At 46.2% G+C, this 18,370-nt stretch overlaps 1 protein-coding gene across 6 annotated transcripts in view; it reads right to left on the reverse strand.

Annotated features, from left to right (window-relative positions):
* The window catches only part of ACSL6 (acyl-CoA synthetase long chain family member 6), a 65,721-nt gene that overhangs the window by 20,768 nt on the left and 26,583 nt on the right, over positions 1-18,370 (reverse strand). For all 6 annotated transcript variants that reach the window (XR_009539567.1, XM_060143531.1, XM_060143533.1 and 3 more), the window contains 8 exons: positions 18,222-18,273; positions 8,893-8,966; positions 7,236-7,313; positions 5,645-5,779; positions 5,110-5,244; positions 3,936-4,031; positions 2,711-2,783; positions 780-868 (listed from right to left, as the gene is read on the reverse strand). Coding sequence is in view for 5 of the 6 variants with exons in the window: in XM_060143531.1 (XP_059999514.1) it covers positions 780-868; positions 2,711-2,783; positions 3,936-4,031; positions 5,110-5,244; positions 5,645-5,779; positions 7,236-7,313; positions 8,893-8,966; positions 18,222-18,273 (732 nt within the window). In the remaining variant the exon portion in view is untranslated. The remainder of the gene's footprint in view (positions 1-779; positions 869-2,710; positions 2,784-3,935; positions 4,032-5,109; positions 5,245-5,644; positions 5,780-7,235; positions 7,314-8,892; positions 8,967-18,221; positions 18,274-18,370) is intronic.

The following is an 18,370-nucleotide window of genomic DNA, read 5'->3' on the forward strand; positions in this document are numbered from 1 at the left end:
ATTTCTCCATCAAATCTGAATGACATCCTTGCCAGGTAGAGTAATCTTGGTTGTAGGTTCTTTCCTTTCATCACTTTAAATATGTCATGCCACTCCCTTCTGGCTTGTAGGGTTTCTGCTGAGAAACCAGCTGTTAACCTTATGGGAGTTCCCTTGAATATTATTTGTCATTTTTCCCTTGTTGCTTTCAATAATTTTTCTTTGTCTTTAATTTTTGTCAGTTTGATTACTGACAAAACATGCCGACAGTCTCGGCATGTTTCTCCTTGGGTTTATCCTGCCTGGGACTCTCTGTGCTTCCTGGACTTAGGTGGCTATTTCCTTTCCCATGCTAGGGAAGTTTTCGACTATAATCTCTTCAAATATTTTCTCAGGTCCTTTCTCTCTCTCTTCTCCTTCTGGGATCCCTATAATGCAAATGTTGTTGCATTTAATGTCCCACAGCTCTATCTATCCCATCTGGCCTATTTGCAAATGGTCATGTTTCTGCCTGCACAGATACACAGCAACAAGCCGTGCCAGTTAAGAAAAAAATGGATTTTTAAAACAGTCTGCGAATCCCAAATCTTGTTTTGGACCAGCCCAGTCCCAGCCTTGAGGGTTGGTTACTTCATAAACAGGAGAGAAAATGCTCAATTCAGTTGAGTCAAATTAATCAATAATATAAAATGACTTTACACATAGGGTGAAAGGAAAACAATTCCATTTCCATTTTTTTTTCTTTTCCTCGCTACATGTAGAGCATCCACAAACATGAATGGTTAAATGCTCAAGTTTACCTCTCCTTCTCCTTTGCTGGTCCAATAGTTCAGTTCCTTGACATCCACGAGCTTGATATGATTGCAGGGCAGAGGTGCTCCTACGTGTCCTAGAACACCAGACAATGTGCATTTGTCAGTGTTCAGATCAATTTCAGCACTGAAGATGCTCCACGCCATGTGAAACCCCTCAAGTGGTCAAAGTGGGGAATCGTGGATGGAAAGCAATACACCTCTAGATGGGCGTTTGTCACAAGCAAGCATTGATGATAAAACAAAGTTCTGGAGAAAGGAGAGGCCAACCTCTGCTGGGCCTTTGTTTTACATCTGATTCTTAAACAGCCGGCCAGGCTTACATGGCCCAGAGTCAACCTGTACAGGGTCTCTGGGGAGGCTCATACCCACACCAACCAAACAGTCAGGATTTTTTATATTAAAACACTTTCCCCATCATCAGATCATATGTTTTGGTTTGGGGATCATAAAATATAGTCATTATTGCTTTTTCTTCCAGTCACCAGACTGTTGAAATGGAAAATAAGGATGAGGCAACTCGCCACCCCACCCCCTCAAATAAGACTGCAAATTTTCTTGGTCTTATATACTCCCACCACAAAACTACATCTAAGTCATTTTCTAGTAATTGTGGTGGTTACACAATTCACTGGCAAGGCGCAGGATTTTTAAGCAGATGCTGGCCAAGGTCCTGAAATAAAGTGAGCCACATAAACAAAAAGCAGGCTGTGACACTTTCGTTTCTCTTTTAAATGAGAGACCGCCAAATCTTTTATAATATTGTACAAAGATACCGATCCTCTCATACTCAATAACCTTTGCAAGTTTTTATGGTAAGGATGCATAAAAAAGGTAAAACCTCAAAAGCCTCACATAGGAAAATGCAGGACATCATAAGAGGGAAGAAAGTGTCCAAAGGAAGGGTATACATGTAAATGATCAGTAAATATGATCGCAGTAACAAGAACAAAGTTAATGAGCCAGGACCTCAGAAAATGGTCCGTGTAGTAAAGGTGCCAGTGGTAGGGAGATCAAAAACTTCACATACAAGATAGGCTTGATTCAGCTAGAGTTTAAGGAGATAAAACTTCTGTACCTGACTTTGCCAAATGTGATTTCAATTTAGAATCCACCTATCATGTTTCTGCTGACTACCTCAAGGTGCTCTGAAAATAGTATTACACTACTAAGCATATTTCTTTTCTGTGCACATCATCCCAAATTTTCTAGTTTGTAGTTGAGCAAACTTAAGCGTGAAGCGTGGCTCCAGGCTCACAGAGGAAGTTGGTATCCTGAAGAATTCTTTTGCTGAATGTTTTTCAGATGATTGTATTTGGTCTAAGTTTAGTGACAGCCAATACATGGGCTACCTACTGCTTCCTCCCTGCCCTGAAAGATAGGTCCCTTCAGAATGAGGGTGTGGATAGTAGCTGCTCCTTTCTGAGGTTGCCATTGCCTTTTAGATGTTGCTATCACAGGAGACCATAGTTCCAGAGAGCCTCTGAAATGGCTCTTCAAGAAACAGCGCACTGGCTGCTATAAACTTGCCTCTCCTTCCTAAATCATATCCAATTCACAGCCTGCTTCTTTCATTCTGAAATGACTGTAAGCAAGACTGTGTGATATTTAGAAACTATAAAATCCAATATATTGATATCATAAGATTTTTCTACCTGGAGCTGTATTTTGTGATCTACTACTTTTTTTTAACATAACTTCTATTTATTTATAAAAGAAATAGGAAAATACAAAATATAGTAGGAAATACAAAAATATGTAACAAAAAGAAACAGATCCATAATGCCACAACACAGACAAAACTACCATCATTGTTTTTCTTCTGTTTCTTCTGCTGTTTCCTATGTAAATATACTTTCCATGAGGAAGTTTTAGAGCCTGCTGTTCTAACTCATTCCCACATCTCCAGCCAATCCTACCTGATGTCCAGTCCCCGGGTGTAGTGAAGGTACATCCAGCTGTGCACTCAGTTTGGCCATAACCTTCATAAACCTTCAAGCAAAACACAGAAACCATACTGTAGGTGCCCACCTGCCTGCAGATAGCTGGCTGCCCTTTTCAGCCAGCTAACCTCTCACGGAGCATCTGGCTGCTCCATGCTGGGGACGGTGGGAGGGGAGGTGCTCTGGAAGTAGGTACCTTCAGTAGAAACTGAACACAGACAACAGGTATAGCTACTCTGCTTGGAAGAAATGCTATTTTTAACCACAGACACTTAGTAGATAAGGTTATATGGTTTGGGATAAAGACTTCTAACCTATTTTCAACCACTGACTCTATTTCTAATTTGAATAATATGTATTAAAGACAAACATTTTAAAATCCAATAAAGGTTTTGTCTCTGTAAGATATTCCCCTTCAGAGCCCCATGTGCTCGCATGAATAGACCATGTGGGAGAGCTGCCTTTAGGAGTGGTCAGCTCATGTTGGTGTAGAACAGGAAGTCAGCGTAAGAAGCCCCTGGCTTCTTTTTTCCTTCCTTTTTTTTTTTTGGCGGCTTGCAGGATCTTAGTTCCCCAGCCAGGGATTGAGCCCACGGCAGTGAAAGCACTGAGTCCTAACCACTGGGCCGCCAGGGAATTCCCAAGAAGCCCACGGCTTCTAAAGGATAAAATTTTAAGCATGCACATTTATGAAGTAGTTGTGCCTACTTTACTTAAAACCCACCAGTCACAACTATGTTACTATAGTCTGCATAAGTAGGAACCTGACAAACATTAATTGAATGGATAAATAAAGAAATGAATTTTTTTAGCAATGACAAAACCTACTGAATCAAATAAAAACACACAAATGAACTTTTACCCCCCTCCCTCGTGCTCCTTCTCTGGGCTGGGAAAGAGTCTGCAGGCTGGAGAATGCAGAGATGCTGGTACAGGTGTGGGACAGGTTCTCCAGCACACTGATGATCCATATACAGTTTTCTCCCAGAGTGGATACACACCTGGGCTTTGCACAATGTCACAAGGTTATCTTGGCTTTCAGTGACCCTGGGCTTTTTACATCTTCAGAGAAGGGAGCTTTTATTCCACAAAGATCTTGCCCCCAGAATATTTCTCTGTACAGTAGAGGGTATAATGGGTTTCCTGCCCTGTCCTAACACTCATCCCACTGCCCCCAGGGAAGGCCACATAAAGGAAATACCTGGCACCCCAGAGCCGCCCGGAGGAATCCCAGGACCGTTGGTGACGCGGGGGCCGCTCCAGTAACAATCATCCGCACGCACCCGCCAAGACTGGCCTGTGGGAAGAGAGAAGAACCTGCCAGAGTCTGTGCTGTGGCAAGTGGAGTGTAGCTCACCTGGGCCTCACCTAACATCAACGTTCAGCAGCTGTACCCTACCTGGACCCTAGGGTTGGGATCAGAGAGGCCGCCTGAGGCTGTACAACACATGAGCTGAGGAAGCCCCCTTCTTCCAAATGAATCAGCCCAATCAGCTTTGCAATCCAACCCACAATATGGCCAATTCTTTTATGTATTTTGAGATAAGGGCCATTAATCTGTGTGGCATTCTATAATTTTGGTTCTCCCTTTCTTAAAATACACAGCTGTTCCCTCACTCTCCCATCATTTGCAAGCATCCAAAACAATTACTGAGGACAATTTCTTCCCACTTCCACCTTAATGGCATGGCCTTTTTTCATTTCTAAATCAATGCCATGAGCTATTTACTATGCACTGCAGAGGTCAAAGAATTTTTTAAACACTTTGTTTCTGTAAGTTGAGCCAAGAGATTTTAAATATTAGTTTTCATAGCTAAAAATAGAGTAGTAAGGAAAAATGAGTACTGGTACAAATTAACTACAAGTTCTTTGAGTAATGCACAGCTTTAAAACTTTAGTGAGGAGACAGACAGGAATGAGTAATTCATAAACAGCTTGGTTTAGGAGAGGCTGAAGAGATGGGAAACATGGAGGGAAAGGAAGATTCTTGGTCATCTGGCTAGAACCTTGTGCTACTGGAAAGCCACCGTGGCCAAGGCTACAGGGAGGGGCAAGAGAATCTTCGAGCCCCAAGAGCTGCTTGCTTGGTGAATCTGACTACCCAAGGGCAAAGCTGCCCTACTGCCTATAGAGGTCAAGGAACTTACTTTCCAGGAGTCCTTCTTGCTGGTTGCCTTTGGCAAATATAACACATCTCCAATGAACAAAAATGGGTCCTTTAAAATTTCAGTGGTAGCTTAAACTTTGATTTCATTAGCAAAAAGTTACCGTTTTATAAGATTACACACCATTGGGATGAACTTCTCTAATTCTTCTGTAAGGTCACCCATTGGACACTTGGGTGCCACTCTAACATCACTTGTTCGTTTTCTTACCTGAATCTTATGAAAGAAGAGTTCATCCCAGATACTATCATTCCTGATGATTCCACTCTGGACCTCAGCCTGTTTACGCTTTGCTGCAAATTCCAGGAGCCAGCGCTTTAATGATGTGTCTGCCTGGCTGAAGATCTGAGGAACAGAAGTTGGAAACAGCTGTAAAGACTGCAGGTCCCACCTCTAGATACACCCCCAGGAAGAAGGCCTAGATTGGCCAGCAGAGAAGCCACACTCTATTTCTGCCCCTGCAGGAGGTCACTGAATGTGTGACATCCAGCTAAAGGTTAACGCTACCAAGGCCCAGGCACGTTGTTGGGAAAGAAGCCCTCCCCCCCAAATCTCCCAACCAGGGTTTTGGAGAATAGGAAGAAAACAGGAGAAGGAGGGGTGAGAGTCAGGGAATACAAGAGAAGAGGCAACTTCCAGGACCTGGGGCTGGTGGTGTAGAAAGCCTGCCTGGGGCTCCAGCCTCTGTCCAAACAAGCAGATATGCAGCTGCTCAGCCTGGCCAGAGACTCCCCGCGGAGCTCACCTTGTCGTACATGCGGTTCAGTAGTCGTGGGACCACAGGGAAGATGGTAGGACACAGAGCCTTCATGTCATCTGAGAGGAGGCGGATGTCTCCCTGGAAGAAGCCGACACGCCCTCCGTGGCAGTAGACGACAGACTGGAAGAAGTGGACAGGAAGGGAGGAGTCCCTCAGGGCAGTCACTCCTGGCTGTAATCCAGAGCTGTCCAAAGCTCTGCCCCACACGGAGGGTGCCGGTGACACCCCTCACCCAGCTCTGGCTGCTGCCTTGGGACACTGAAGGAAGCCATTAGAGGTGACACCCCCACACACACACACCCGTCCCCACCAAGTCCCACTCAGACATGGAGAGAAGAAGCAGGAGACAGGGTGGAATCCTGAGCCTTTGGGAGATGCCAGAGCAGCCAGTCTCACTGGTGCCTGCCCCTTCAAGCTTACTCCCAAAGCCTGGACAGGGGCCTCCCCGAGGACTCAGTCTCTGAGCTGTACAACACCCTATCGGTGTGTCCGCTCCAGGTCTCAGAGCGCCTGTGGTCTTCCCCAGGGATATCTCGGCAACTCTGGAAGGGTATGCAGTGCCCACAAGTACTGGAGGTGCTGCTAATGTTGGCGGTGGGAGGCCAAGGCAGAGCCTGGCTGGTTGCTAATGGGACTAAGAGTATGCCAGGGGCTCCTTTCTGTCATGCTCAGAGCTATTCTATACAGGAAACAGGATTTCTAATCTGTTTTACAGATGAGGAATGCAACGGTCACAGAGGTAAAGAAAGGGATTTGCCTAGAGTCCCAAAACTAGTTCACGGTAATTGCTGGCATGCGAATCCAGGTCTGGAAAGCTTGAAAGCACGCCCTAGTGTACCAGACCTCCCCCAAGGCAAAACGGGAGAGGCTTAGGAGATAGTTTATGCACAGGCTGGTCCCTTAAGTGACACACACGGATAATTCTTTGTCCCTACAACCTCAGGAGGACTCCTCCATTCTCTCTGTGTCCCCACAAGGCCTGTCCCAGGTCCAACCATAACACCAGTCCCATCCACAGCCTGAGGGGCCATGATAGTTTGACTCTCCTTTCAACTTCACTGTCTTGTCTCCTTTTTTAGGAGTTTAGTGAGTGATGAAAGTTACAGAATATAGGTGTTTGGGCCATAAATGGAGCCATACTGTACAGAGCTTGAATGGTAAAGCACTTCTGCAGAGCTGCAATGCTCTCTGAGCAGCTGGGGCCTTTCTCAGCCAAGATGTGTCCACAGTAAGACAAGCAGGCCTGGGTCCTCCCTGGAGCAGTGCTCACAGGAGGGACAGATCAGGGGGTCCAAGGTCCTCTGACCCCTCTGACCCCTGTGGCACCTTCCGAGGACAGGCCAGTTTAGTTTTACTTCAAGCTGCCAGTGACAAGTGTGACACCCTGCTAGGGTTCTGGGTTCTGGGCTCAGACTGTGCCTCCCTGAAGCCAGGGCCTTACCTGCACCATTCGCTCAAACATGTGTGCTAAAGGCAAATAGGAAATGTGCACATCCGCACAAGTGGGAGCCCACTGACTCTGTAAGAAAACAGAAGGAGCCCAGGCAAGGCCCGGTCAGTCAGGCGGGCGTCTTACCTGGATGACTCTCTCAAACATGTGAGCCAGAGGCAGGAAGGAGATGAGCACATCGTCCTGTCTCGGAAAGATCACTTTCTGCAGGTGCCGGGCATGGGAGACAGAAAGGAAAGAAACACTGACAGGAAGACGACAAGAGAGTCATAAAACAATAAAGAGAAAATGACCTGGAGGGGCAAACATGAAGAGGGGAAGGGCAGTGGGGAAGGGGGGACAGAGAGAGAGGTGAGATGACAGCGAGAGAAAAGTGAGAGAGAGAGGAGAGAGAGGAAGATGGGAGGCGCAGAAAGAAAAGAGAGAGAGAGACAGAGAGACAGGGCAGTGTAGGAAGCGGAGTGTTAGGTAGAAGCGCCAGTCGGTCTAGGTTATCTGCAGAAGCAAAGAGCCAACTGAAGCACACATAAACCAGCAGAGTCGAGCTCCGCAGGGAAGTCTCCTCCGGGAGGGCCTGCACCTCGTTCAGTCTTCGCGCCAGACCGGCACGCCTCTCCCTCCCCACAGCTGCAGGATCTGCCTCAGGCCCCACTTCACCAGCTTTCCTGGGCCACCCGGACAGCGATTCAGAGGGTCTCAGCCTGTTGGCATTTTCTGGTCCTCCTTCGAGAGAAAGGGGCCAAGAGAACCCTAGGTCTATGCCTACTGGGGCTGGGGTACGTGCCCCGGACAGAGGTGTGGTGGGTGGAACCAGGCCTCGTAAGCTACAGCCTGGGAACATGGCCTTAAAGCGGATGGCCAAGAGGGACCCCACTCTCCAGGATGGGTCTGACCTCAGGGACAGGGGCTGCCCTGGCCAGGGGGCCCCATTCAGGGATGAGCTCTCCTTGGCTGAGTTCCCTGCCCTCCGCCCTTTTACAGAGGTCTTCAGTCTCCTGGGCTGGCTTTTGGACGAGTTTGGACAAGCCCAGGGGACCTTGCTCATGGCTTCTGGTCTGGGCTCAGCTACCAACAGTGTCTCACGGTTTTCCACCAAAATATATAACAAATGGGCATATGCTCCATAATGCCATCTGGCATAAATGTGGATAGCGATTTTCTCCACAGTAGAGAAAAAGCTTAATTTATATAGGAAAAGGTACATTCCTTTCTCCTTTAGGAAAGTGTAGGACATTCAGATACTCACCACTTGTGGAAAAAGGTCCTTCTTTCTTAGCCGGTTAAAAAGTGCTAACATGTTTTTGTCAGGCCAAGTTATCAAGCTTTTTTGATTTTAGATTTACCTTTTTTAAGTACAGTTTTATAAATTAGCAGTTGCCATTGTTTCTCAGACTCTAGTAGTCCTTAAACACAAAATGACTGAATTAAACCCTGACCTACTTGGAAAAACAAGTTATTAAGGATTACTTTTAAATAAAGGTATACGTAAAACCACAGGTATCTTAATATTTGAAGTTAAAAATGAAAGATAGGTTTCCACGTTTTTCTTTCTGGGATCTGAGCACTCTCAGAAATCAACTGAATATTTACCAGGTATGGATCATTTCAGTGTTTGGGGTTAAAAGTATCTGTGAATGTGAGGTTGCTCTAATGAGAACAGAAACTCCTGCCTGTGAAAGGCAGCCCAGATTGTATCAGGGAAAAAAAAAGAAAACCCAAAAAACCTCTGAGGCTCGAGGGTGTCCTTGAGAGACACCTGCATTGGTGAGTCTACTTTATTCACCTCTGTCACTTTCAGAAAGCCTGAGAAATCAGCCACCACGTTCCCATGGGTGAGCATCGCACCTTTTGGGTTCCCTGAAAGGAGAGAGCAAGAAGGAGAATTAGTGGGAAGCTCAAGGGCCACTCCTTGAGAACAGCACCGGAGTCACCAGTCCCAGACACCCAGAGCTGTCCACGCAAACCTCTGGCCTTCGTCCACAGCCGCCTTCAGAGTCCCAGGCAGATGAATGCTGTGTCAGGGACCTTCATTCTGTAGACACTTGAAGCCCATCTTGAGGCTCCCAGGTGCTTGAGACCAGAAGGCAGGTGACACAGCTTGGAGTCACCTCAAGCGCCTCAAGGAGTGCCTCAGGACTGATGGGTTGGCCTGCACCTTCCCTTCTGCCTTCCTCAAGGAGCACAGGCTCTTGGCCTCCAGTCTCCTTACACATATACCCAGTAAACTATGCCACTCTCTGGGCCTGAGCAGTTCTAGTGTCCAGAATCCAGCAGTCAATTGTGCTGGCAGAGGACTTCCTCGCTGCATCCAGCACCTGGAAAGGCCCCAGCTCAGGCCAGGCCGGAGGTCCAGACTGCTGGGGCAGCCCTCCTGCCTGCTCACTGGCAGAGATGGGACATAGATATTCTTGCTTTGTCTTGACATGACCTTTCACTGCTGCTCATGAGGAAGCCCAGGGCTGCTAGGATGGCTCAGAGGACAGAGACCAGGTGGGGACAGAAGGCACAGCAGGCTGTGGAGGGAGGCTGTTGGCCACCATTTCATGTCAACGTGGATACAGCACTGCCACTGCCGCTGGACAGACCTGAGCAGGCTCAAATCCTGGCCTTGCCCCTCCTTGGCAGTGTAACACTGGTAAGTCATTTTTCCTCTCTCAGTTTCCTAACCTATAAAATAGGGACAATGACACCCACCTCATAGGGCTCTATAAGGTCTAAGGACACAGCCATGTACAAAAGACATTAAATTAGAAGTTTCCACTGAGGCAGAAGATACAACAGCTGTGAAACTCCAAAAGTGAGGGGCTAGACCATGTGCAGAATTTACCCAAGAAATATCAAATAAACCAAAATGTTAACTTTGCAACCCTCACCCAGAAAGAGGTTAAAAAGAGGGCTGAGTTGAGGTTAAGAGAGTATTATAGTCAATGCCACTGAATTTTTCACTTTAAAATGGTTAATTTTATGCTATATGAATTTCACCTCCATAAGAAAGGGGTGGGGGTGGGGGAGAGAGAATATGAATGAATGAGGAAGAATTTGTGAGAAGGATTTCTTTGGCAAGAGAGCTATGCTGAGTGCTACAGCCCATCAAAAGGGGAGAAATGAGGGGTCCTCTCTCCCATCTCCAATCTGAAACCCAAGCTAACTCAGCCACTAATGAGATTGCTTCAAAAGCCCAATCATGTTCCCGGGCTGGGGGGTTGGGAGGGAGGGGTCCCAAAAAGAAAGGTGAAGAAGGCCGTGGCTGCAAAAAAAAACAATAAATCCCAGAAACTGGATATGGAGTCTGCAGAAGGAACAATAGGTGGTGGTGGGAATGGTGTGTTAAAAAGGAATCTTGAAGGAAACAATAGCAAAGATCAATAAAACTAAATGCTGGTTCTTTGAGAAGATAAACTAAATTGATAAACCATTAGCCACACTCACCAAGAAGAAAAGGGAGAAGACTCAAATCATAGAATTAGAAATGAAAAAGGAGAAGTAACAACTGACACTACAAAACTACAAAGGATCAGGAGAGATTACTATGAGTAACTCTATGCCAATAAAATGGACAACCTGGAAGAAATGGGCAAATTCTTAGAAAAGCACAACCTTCCAAGACTGAACCAGGAAAACTAGAAAATATAAACAGACCAATCACAAGCACGGAAATTGAAACTGTGATTAAAAGTCTTCCAACAAACAAAAGCCCAGGACCAGATGGCCTCATAAGCAAATTCTATCAAACATTTAGAGAAGAGCTCACACCTATCCTTCTTAAACTCTTCCAAAATATAGCAGAGGGAGGAACACTCCCAAACTCATTCTACGAGGCCACCATCACCCTGATACCAAAACCAGACAAAGATGTCACAAAGGGGGGCTTCCCTGGTGGCACAGTGGTTAAGAATCCGCCTGCTAATGCAGGGGACACGGGTTCAAGTTCTGGTCCGGGAAGATCCCACATGCCATGGAGAACCTAAGCCCGTGTGCCACAACTACTGAAGCCTGGGCACCTAGATCCCGTGCCTCACAGCAAGAGAAGCCACCACAATGAGAAGCCCGTGCACTGCAGCGAAGAGTAGCCCCCACTTGCCGCAACTAGAAAAAGCCTGCACACAGCAACAAAGACCCAATGCAGCCAAAAATAAAAAATATATAAATTAATTTTTTAAAAAATGTCACAAAGAAAGAAAACTACAGGCCAGTATCACTGATGAACATAGATGCAAAAATCCTCAACAAAATACTAGGAAACAGAATCCAACAGCACATTAAAAGGATCATACACCATGATCAAGTGGGGTTTATCCCAGAAATTCAAAGATTCTTCAATATATGCAAATCAATCAATGTGATACCCCATATTAACAAATTGAAGAATAAAAACCATATGATCCTCGCAATAGATGCAGAAAAATCTTTCGACAAAATTCAACATCCACTTACGATAAAAACCCTCCAGAAAGTAGGCACAGAGGGAACCTACCTCAACATAATAAAGGCCATATATGACAAACCCATGGTCAACATCATCCTCAATGGTGAAAAACTGAAACCATGTCCACTAAGATCAGGAACAAGACAAGGCTGCCCACTCTCACCACTATTATTCAACATAATTTTGGAAGGTTTAGCCACAGCAATCAGAAAAGAAAAAGAAATAAAAGGAACACAAATCAGAAAAGAAGTAAAGCTGTCACTGTTTGCAGATGACATGATACTATACATAGAGAATCCTAAAGACGCTACCAGAAAACTACTAGAGCTAATCAATGAATGTGGTAAAGGAGCAGGATACAAAATTAATGCACAGAGATGTCTTGCATTCGTCTACACTAACAACAAAGAATCTGAAACTGAAACTAAGGAACACTCCCATTTACCATTGCAACAAAAAGAATAAAATACCTAGGAATAAACCTACCTAAGGAGAAAAAGGACCTGTATGCAGAAAACTATAAGACATTGAGAAAAATTAGATGATACAAATAGATGGAGAGATATACCATGTACTTGGATTGGAAGAATCAACATTGTGAAAATGACTATACTACCCAAATCAATCTACAGATTCAATGCAATCCCTATCAAACTACCACTGGCATTTTCACAGAACTAGAACAAAGAATTTCACAATTTGTATGGAAACACAAAAGACCCCAAATAGCCAACGCAATCTTGAAGAAAGAAAAACAGAGCTGGAGGAATCAGGCTCCCTGACTTCAGACTATACTACAAAGCTACAGTAATCAAGACAGTATGGTACTGGCACAAAAACAGAAATATAGATCAATGGAACAGGATAGAAAGCCCAGAGATAAACCCACGCACATATGGTCACCTTATCTTTGATAAAGGAGGCAAGAATACACAGTGGAGAAAAGACAGCCTCTTCAATAAGTGGTGCTGGGAAAACTGGACAGGTACATGTAAAAGAATGAAACTAGAACACTCCCTAACACCATACACAAAAATAAACTCCAAATGGAATAAAGACCTAAATGTAAGGCCAGACACTATCAAACTCTTAGAGGAAAACATAGGCAGAACACTCTATGACATACATCACAGCAAGATCCTTTTTGACCCACCTCCCAGAGAAATGGAAATCAAAACAAAAATACACAAATGGGACCTAATGAAACTTCAAAGCTTTTGCACAGCAAAGGACACCATAAACAAGACAAAAAGACAATTCTCAGAATGGGAGAAAATATTTGCAAATGAAGCAATGGACAAAGGATTAATCTCCAAAATTCACAAGCAGTGCACGCAGCTCAATATCAAAAAAACAAACAACCCAATCCAAAAATGGGCAGAAGACCTAAATAGACATTTCTCCAAAGAAGATATACAGAATGCCAACAAACATATGAAAGAGTGCTCAACATCATTAATCATTAGAAAAATGCAAATCAAAACTACAATGAGCTATCACCTCACACCAGTCAGAATGGCCATCATCAAGAAACCTACAAACAATAAATGCTAGAGAGGGTGTGGAGAAAAGGGAACCCTCTTGCACTGTTGGTGGGAACGTAAATTGATACAGCCACTATGGAGAAGAGTATGGAGGTTCCTTAAAAAACTAAAAATAGCACTACCATATGACCCATCAATCCCACTCCTGGGCATATACCCTGAGCAAACCATAATTCAAAAAGAGTCATGTACCACAATGTTCACTGAAGCACTATTTACAGTAACCAGGACATGGAAGCAACATTAAGTGTCCATCGACAGATGAATGGATAAAGAAGATGTGGCACATACATACAATGGAATATTACCCAGCCATAAAAAGAAACAAAATTGAGTTATTTGGAGTGAGGTGGATGGACCTAGAGTCTGTCAAACAGAGTGAAGTAAGTCCGAAAGAGAAAGACAAATACCGTATGCTAACACATATATATGGAATCTAAAAAAAAAAAAAAAAAAATAGGTCATGAAGAACCTAGCGGCAGCACAGGAAAAAAGACACGGACCTACTAGAGAATGGACTTGAGGACACGGGGAAGGGTAAGGGTAAGCTGGGACAAAGTGAGAGAGTGGCATGGACATATATACACTACCAAATGTAAAACTGATAGCTAGTGGGAAGCAGCTGTATAGCACAGGGAGATCAGCTCGGTGCTTTGTGACCACAGGTGGGATAGGGAGGGTGGGAGGCAGGGAGACGCAAGAGGGAAAAGATATGGGAACATATGTATATGTATAACTGATTCACTTTGTTATAAAAAAAAATCATACAATATTTTGTGCCTTTTTTCTTTTGCTCAACATTAAGGTATATAATTTTCTATTTGTAGATATACCATTCTATTGCTGAAGGGTCATTTGAGTTGTTTCCAGACTTTGACTTTTCAAATCGTGTTGCTGGGAACATTATGGAGCATGCCTTTTGGTGACACAGCCAAGCTTCTTAAAAGAATTGTCAGGCTTCCCTGGTGGCGCAGTGGTTGAGAGTCTGCCTGCCGATGCAGGGGACGCGGGTTTGTGCCCCGGTCTGGGAAGATCCCACGTGCCGCGGAGCGGCTGGGCCCATGAGCCATGGCCGCTGAGCCTGCACGTCCAGAGCCCGTGCTCTGCAACGGGAGAGGCCACAACAGTGAGAGGACCGCGTATCGCCAAAAAAAAAAAAAAAAAAAAAAAAAAAAAGAATTGTCCACACTTGCTGAGTTGACATCCTTACCTCCCATCCACTCCTCAGTCCACCATAATCAGTTTCTGCTTCCAACCTCCCCTGTCTCAGGAGCACCAGCAGGTGTTTTTGTGGCAGCATCCTATGGGTACAGCTTAGCCATCGACAATGCTGACAGGTTCTATTCTCCCCTAGCCTCTCTGGCTGCTCCTGCTCAGCCTTTATTTGGAACTCCTACCCCCATCATTCCTCTCCTGTCAGGGTTCCCAGGCCCTGCAACCAGACCTCTCTTTTCCTCAGTCGACTCTCCCTCAAAGAAACATTTTCTTTCTTGCCGCTGGTCCTCTGCACATGCTGTTCCCTTTGCTGAGAATGCCCTTCCTCCTCTTCTCCTCCAGCTGCCAATCCTTCAAGACTCTGCTTAGATTTGAAATCCTTTCTGTCCCGCTGTCCTGACCTCTGGGTGGCCTAGCACTCCATGTACCCTGGGATGCAGACCCTCGAGGCAGTGAACTGCCTCATGACATGAGCTGTGTGCTCATGAGGGCAGGGTCGTGTCTTGTCCATCCCTGTGTCCTCAGCCTCCAACACTAGGTCTGATGCATAGTGGATGCTCAATAAATGAGCTGAATGAATGAATCTACATAAATTAGAAAAAGAATGCTAAAAACCCATAGACTAAGAAGGATATGTTTTAAAAGACCACTGTAGGGACTTCCCTGGTGGTCCAGTGGTAAAGAATCTGCCTTACAATGCAGGGGACGTGGGTTCAATCCCACATGCCGCAGGGCAACTAAGCCCACGTGCCCTGGAGTCTGTGCGCCACAACTAGAGAAGAGAAAACCCGCATGCCACAACTAAAGAGGAGACTGCGCACCACAACGAAAGATCCCGCATGCCTCAGTGAAGATCCCGCATGCCTCAACTAAGACCCAATGCAGCCAAAAATATATAAAATAAGTAAATAAATAATAAATAAATAATAAAATAAAAGACCACTGTATTTTCTTCTCTAGGAAGGGAGGGTAGCACATGAACGCATAAAGATACATCTGAACTATCATTCGTGGGGCCCAAGTCCCCAGACTGGGCTACGTTATACCTACAAATTATCTTTTATTTGGAGAGGGCAGCTTGACTTCAGTGCAGCTGATGGTTATTCTGAAACGAACAACCAACCACACACCCACCCATTAGCCATCCCTGAGTACAGACAAACCCCAAGCTCTCACCTCCTCCAGGGCCTTCTTGGCCTAACTAGTGGCTCTAAAGCACTGGCCTATTCTGGGAATTTCCACAGATGTTTCCATCACACATCAAGAGAAAAATCTTCCCAGAATGATCCCACCAGAATCATGATTCAAATGTCAGATTCAGATCATATTTTCCATCTTTCCTCACTGAAAGAACGATGTGGCTCTTGATGAAGCTGAGGCCAGGACACTTATCATGGAAGGTAAGCTGTATCCACAGCTGTGATGTGCTGGACAAGAGGATGGCTACCAGAGGCACAGCACAGGCTTAGGCTAATGCCAAGGAAATCCACACGTGCAGCCAAGCAGGGTAACGTCAGGTAAGAGGCCTGCTCACTCCCCCAGCTCTGCCCTGGCACCAGCCACACCGCTGGAGTGAGAGGTTTGGGCACCGAATCACAACCTGTTTTCTAGCCTCCATACATTCTGCTTCCACCACATAGAGCCTGGGCAGGATGGTTCAGCTTCCAATTGAGACTCCATGGTCTGAAAAAGCACTGGACATGAGGCCTGCCCTCTGCAGCTAGGCAACAACACATTTCTGCATCATCAAGTTCTTTTCCAGATCCAGGGGCAGCAGCTGTGACTAACTGACTCAGAAGATGTGGCATCTATATACAATGGAATATTACTCAGCCATAAAAAGAAACGAAATTGAGTTATTTGGAGTGAGGTGGATGGACCTAGAGTCTGTCATACAGAGTGAAGTAAGTCAGAAAGAGATAGACAAATACCGTATGCTAACACATATATATGGAATCTAAAAAAAAAAAAAAAGGTCATGAAGAACCTAGGGGTAAGATGGGAATAAAGTCACAGACCTACTAAAGAATGGACTTGAGGATATGGGGATGGGGAAGGGTAAGCTGTGCCAAAGTGAGAGAGGCATGGACATATATACACTACCAAACGTAAAATAGATAGCTAGCGGGAAGCAGCCGCATAGCACAGGGAGATCAGCTCGGTGCTTTGTGACCACCTGGATGGGTGGGAAAGGGAGGGTGGGAGGGAGGGAGACGCAGGAGGGAAGAGATGTGGGAACAGATGTATAACTAATTCACTTTGTTATAAAGCAGAAACTAACACACCATTGTAAAGCAATTATACTCCAATAAAGATGTTTAAAAAAAAAAAAAAGCCAGGGGGCACTCTTGAACAGCAAGGGTCCAAAGCTAAAGGCCGCAGTAGTGACCTGCCCCCAAACCCAGGGTGGAGGGACATGTCACCAAAATTTCACATTGTGAAACTCTTGACAAAAAGCAACAAAAACCTGAAGGGCATTTTTGAATTCTGGGCTGGCTCTGGATGTCAGCTCCTGGAAAGCAAAGGCTGTGTTATTTCTCTCCTGACAGGGTTTAGCAGTCAGGTGGAAATTCTCAGACCCACTTGAGTTAATGGCAAAAACCCACTCTGATTCAATAACATCATGTTTACCGTGATCTACCCACAAGGATTATCCTGCCTGCGGGGCTGGTCAAGGATCTGCCAACTGCCTTGGAGGCTCCATCTGTGGAAGGCGTGGGGAACTCCAGGTCACTGCCCATCAAGAGCTATCATCAAGGTAGGCCAGCCCTAGGTCTGGAAAACAGGCTGGAACCTTCTTGCCCCTTCAGGCCGAGGGCAAGTGACTTCCCGAGTCATCAGATGAGATGAAGAGGCAGCAGTGGGGAGAGCACTGGGCTGTGAAATGGGAGAACAGGGCACAAGCCTCTGCCTCCAATTGCTGTTGGTGCCCCCTTGGATAGTCTCCACCCCACCTGCCTCACAGGTCGTGCTGAGGCCCCAGTGACACAGTGATAGGGTGAACGGGCCACTGCAGGCTGCAAAGTACTGTGCCTGTAGTCCTCAGGTGAGTTCTGCCTCCCCCAGGAAGCCTTCCTTGGCTGTTCACACTGACACTGATGCACGTGTTCCTCTGTCAGCACTGGGCATGGACTGCATCATTTTCTCTCCCTGACAGCCTTGCCCACGGCATAGATCATCTGTGCAGATGATCTTGCCCCAGATCATCTGCACTGCCCTTTCACGCACTTTCCCACCTCCAACTTGGCACCTTTAACCACCCAGGTAAGAAACTGGGGACAGGGACTTCTCTGGTGGTCCAGCAGTTAAGACTCCGTGCTCCAATGCATGGGGGCCCGGGTTCTATCCCTGGTCAGTGAACTAGATCCCTCATGCTGCAACTGAAGATCCTGTGTGCCGCAACTAAGATCCGGCACAGCCAAATAAATAAATATTAAAAAAAGAAAGAAAGAAAGAAACTGGGGACAGTGGTGGCTGGGGGGTTAAGGGACTGGCTCATGGCCCCCCGGCAAGTGGTGGAGGTGGGACTTAAAACCAGGCTCTCAGACACCAAATCCCACACTCCTTCCCCAGTCCCTGACACAAAGTCCAGGCAGGGGCAGGAAAGCTGAGGAGTGAGAGCCCCTCCTCAGAGTAATGACGTGACCCAGCTGCCCAGCCCACCTCTGGCCCCAGCTCCAGGAAGTCTGTAGCACCCATCCCACCCCAGACACCCCCAGTCCACACCGTCCATTCACTTCCAGCTGCCCCACGTTGCCTCACGTTGGCCACTGGGAGCAGCAGGAAGGACCCAGTGTCTGGAGCCAGGCACAGGACAAGGCTCAGCCCATCCCACAGAGGGTGCTGGAGACGTCTCAGTCACTCTGCCAAAGCTGCCAGGGAAGGGTGCAGGTGGCCCTGGCTGGTGGGCTAGGAGCCTCTGCTTACCTGTCGTGCCACTTGTGAAACACACAATGGAGAGGTCACTGGGTTTCGGGGGCTGCAGAGGTGAGAAGAGGAGTGTGTTAAAGAGACCCAGTGTGCCCAGCCTGGGCTCCTCCACCAGCCAGCCCCTCTGAGCACACCCCCGTGTGTGC

Source organism: Lagenorhynchus albirostris, chromosome 3 (assembly GCF_949774975.1).
Source record: "Lagenorhynchus albirostris chromosome 3, mLagAlb1.1, whole genome shotgun sequence".
Taxonomy (NCBI): Eukaryota; Metazoa; Chordata; class Mammalia; order Artiodactyla; family Delphinidae; genus Lagenorhynchus; species Lagenorhynchus albirostris.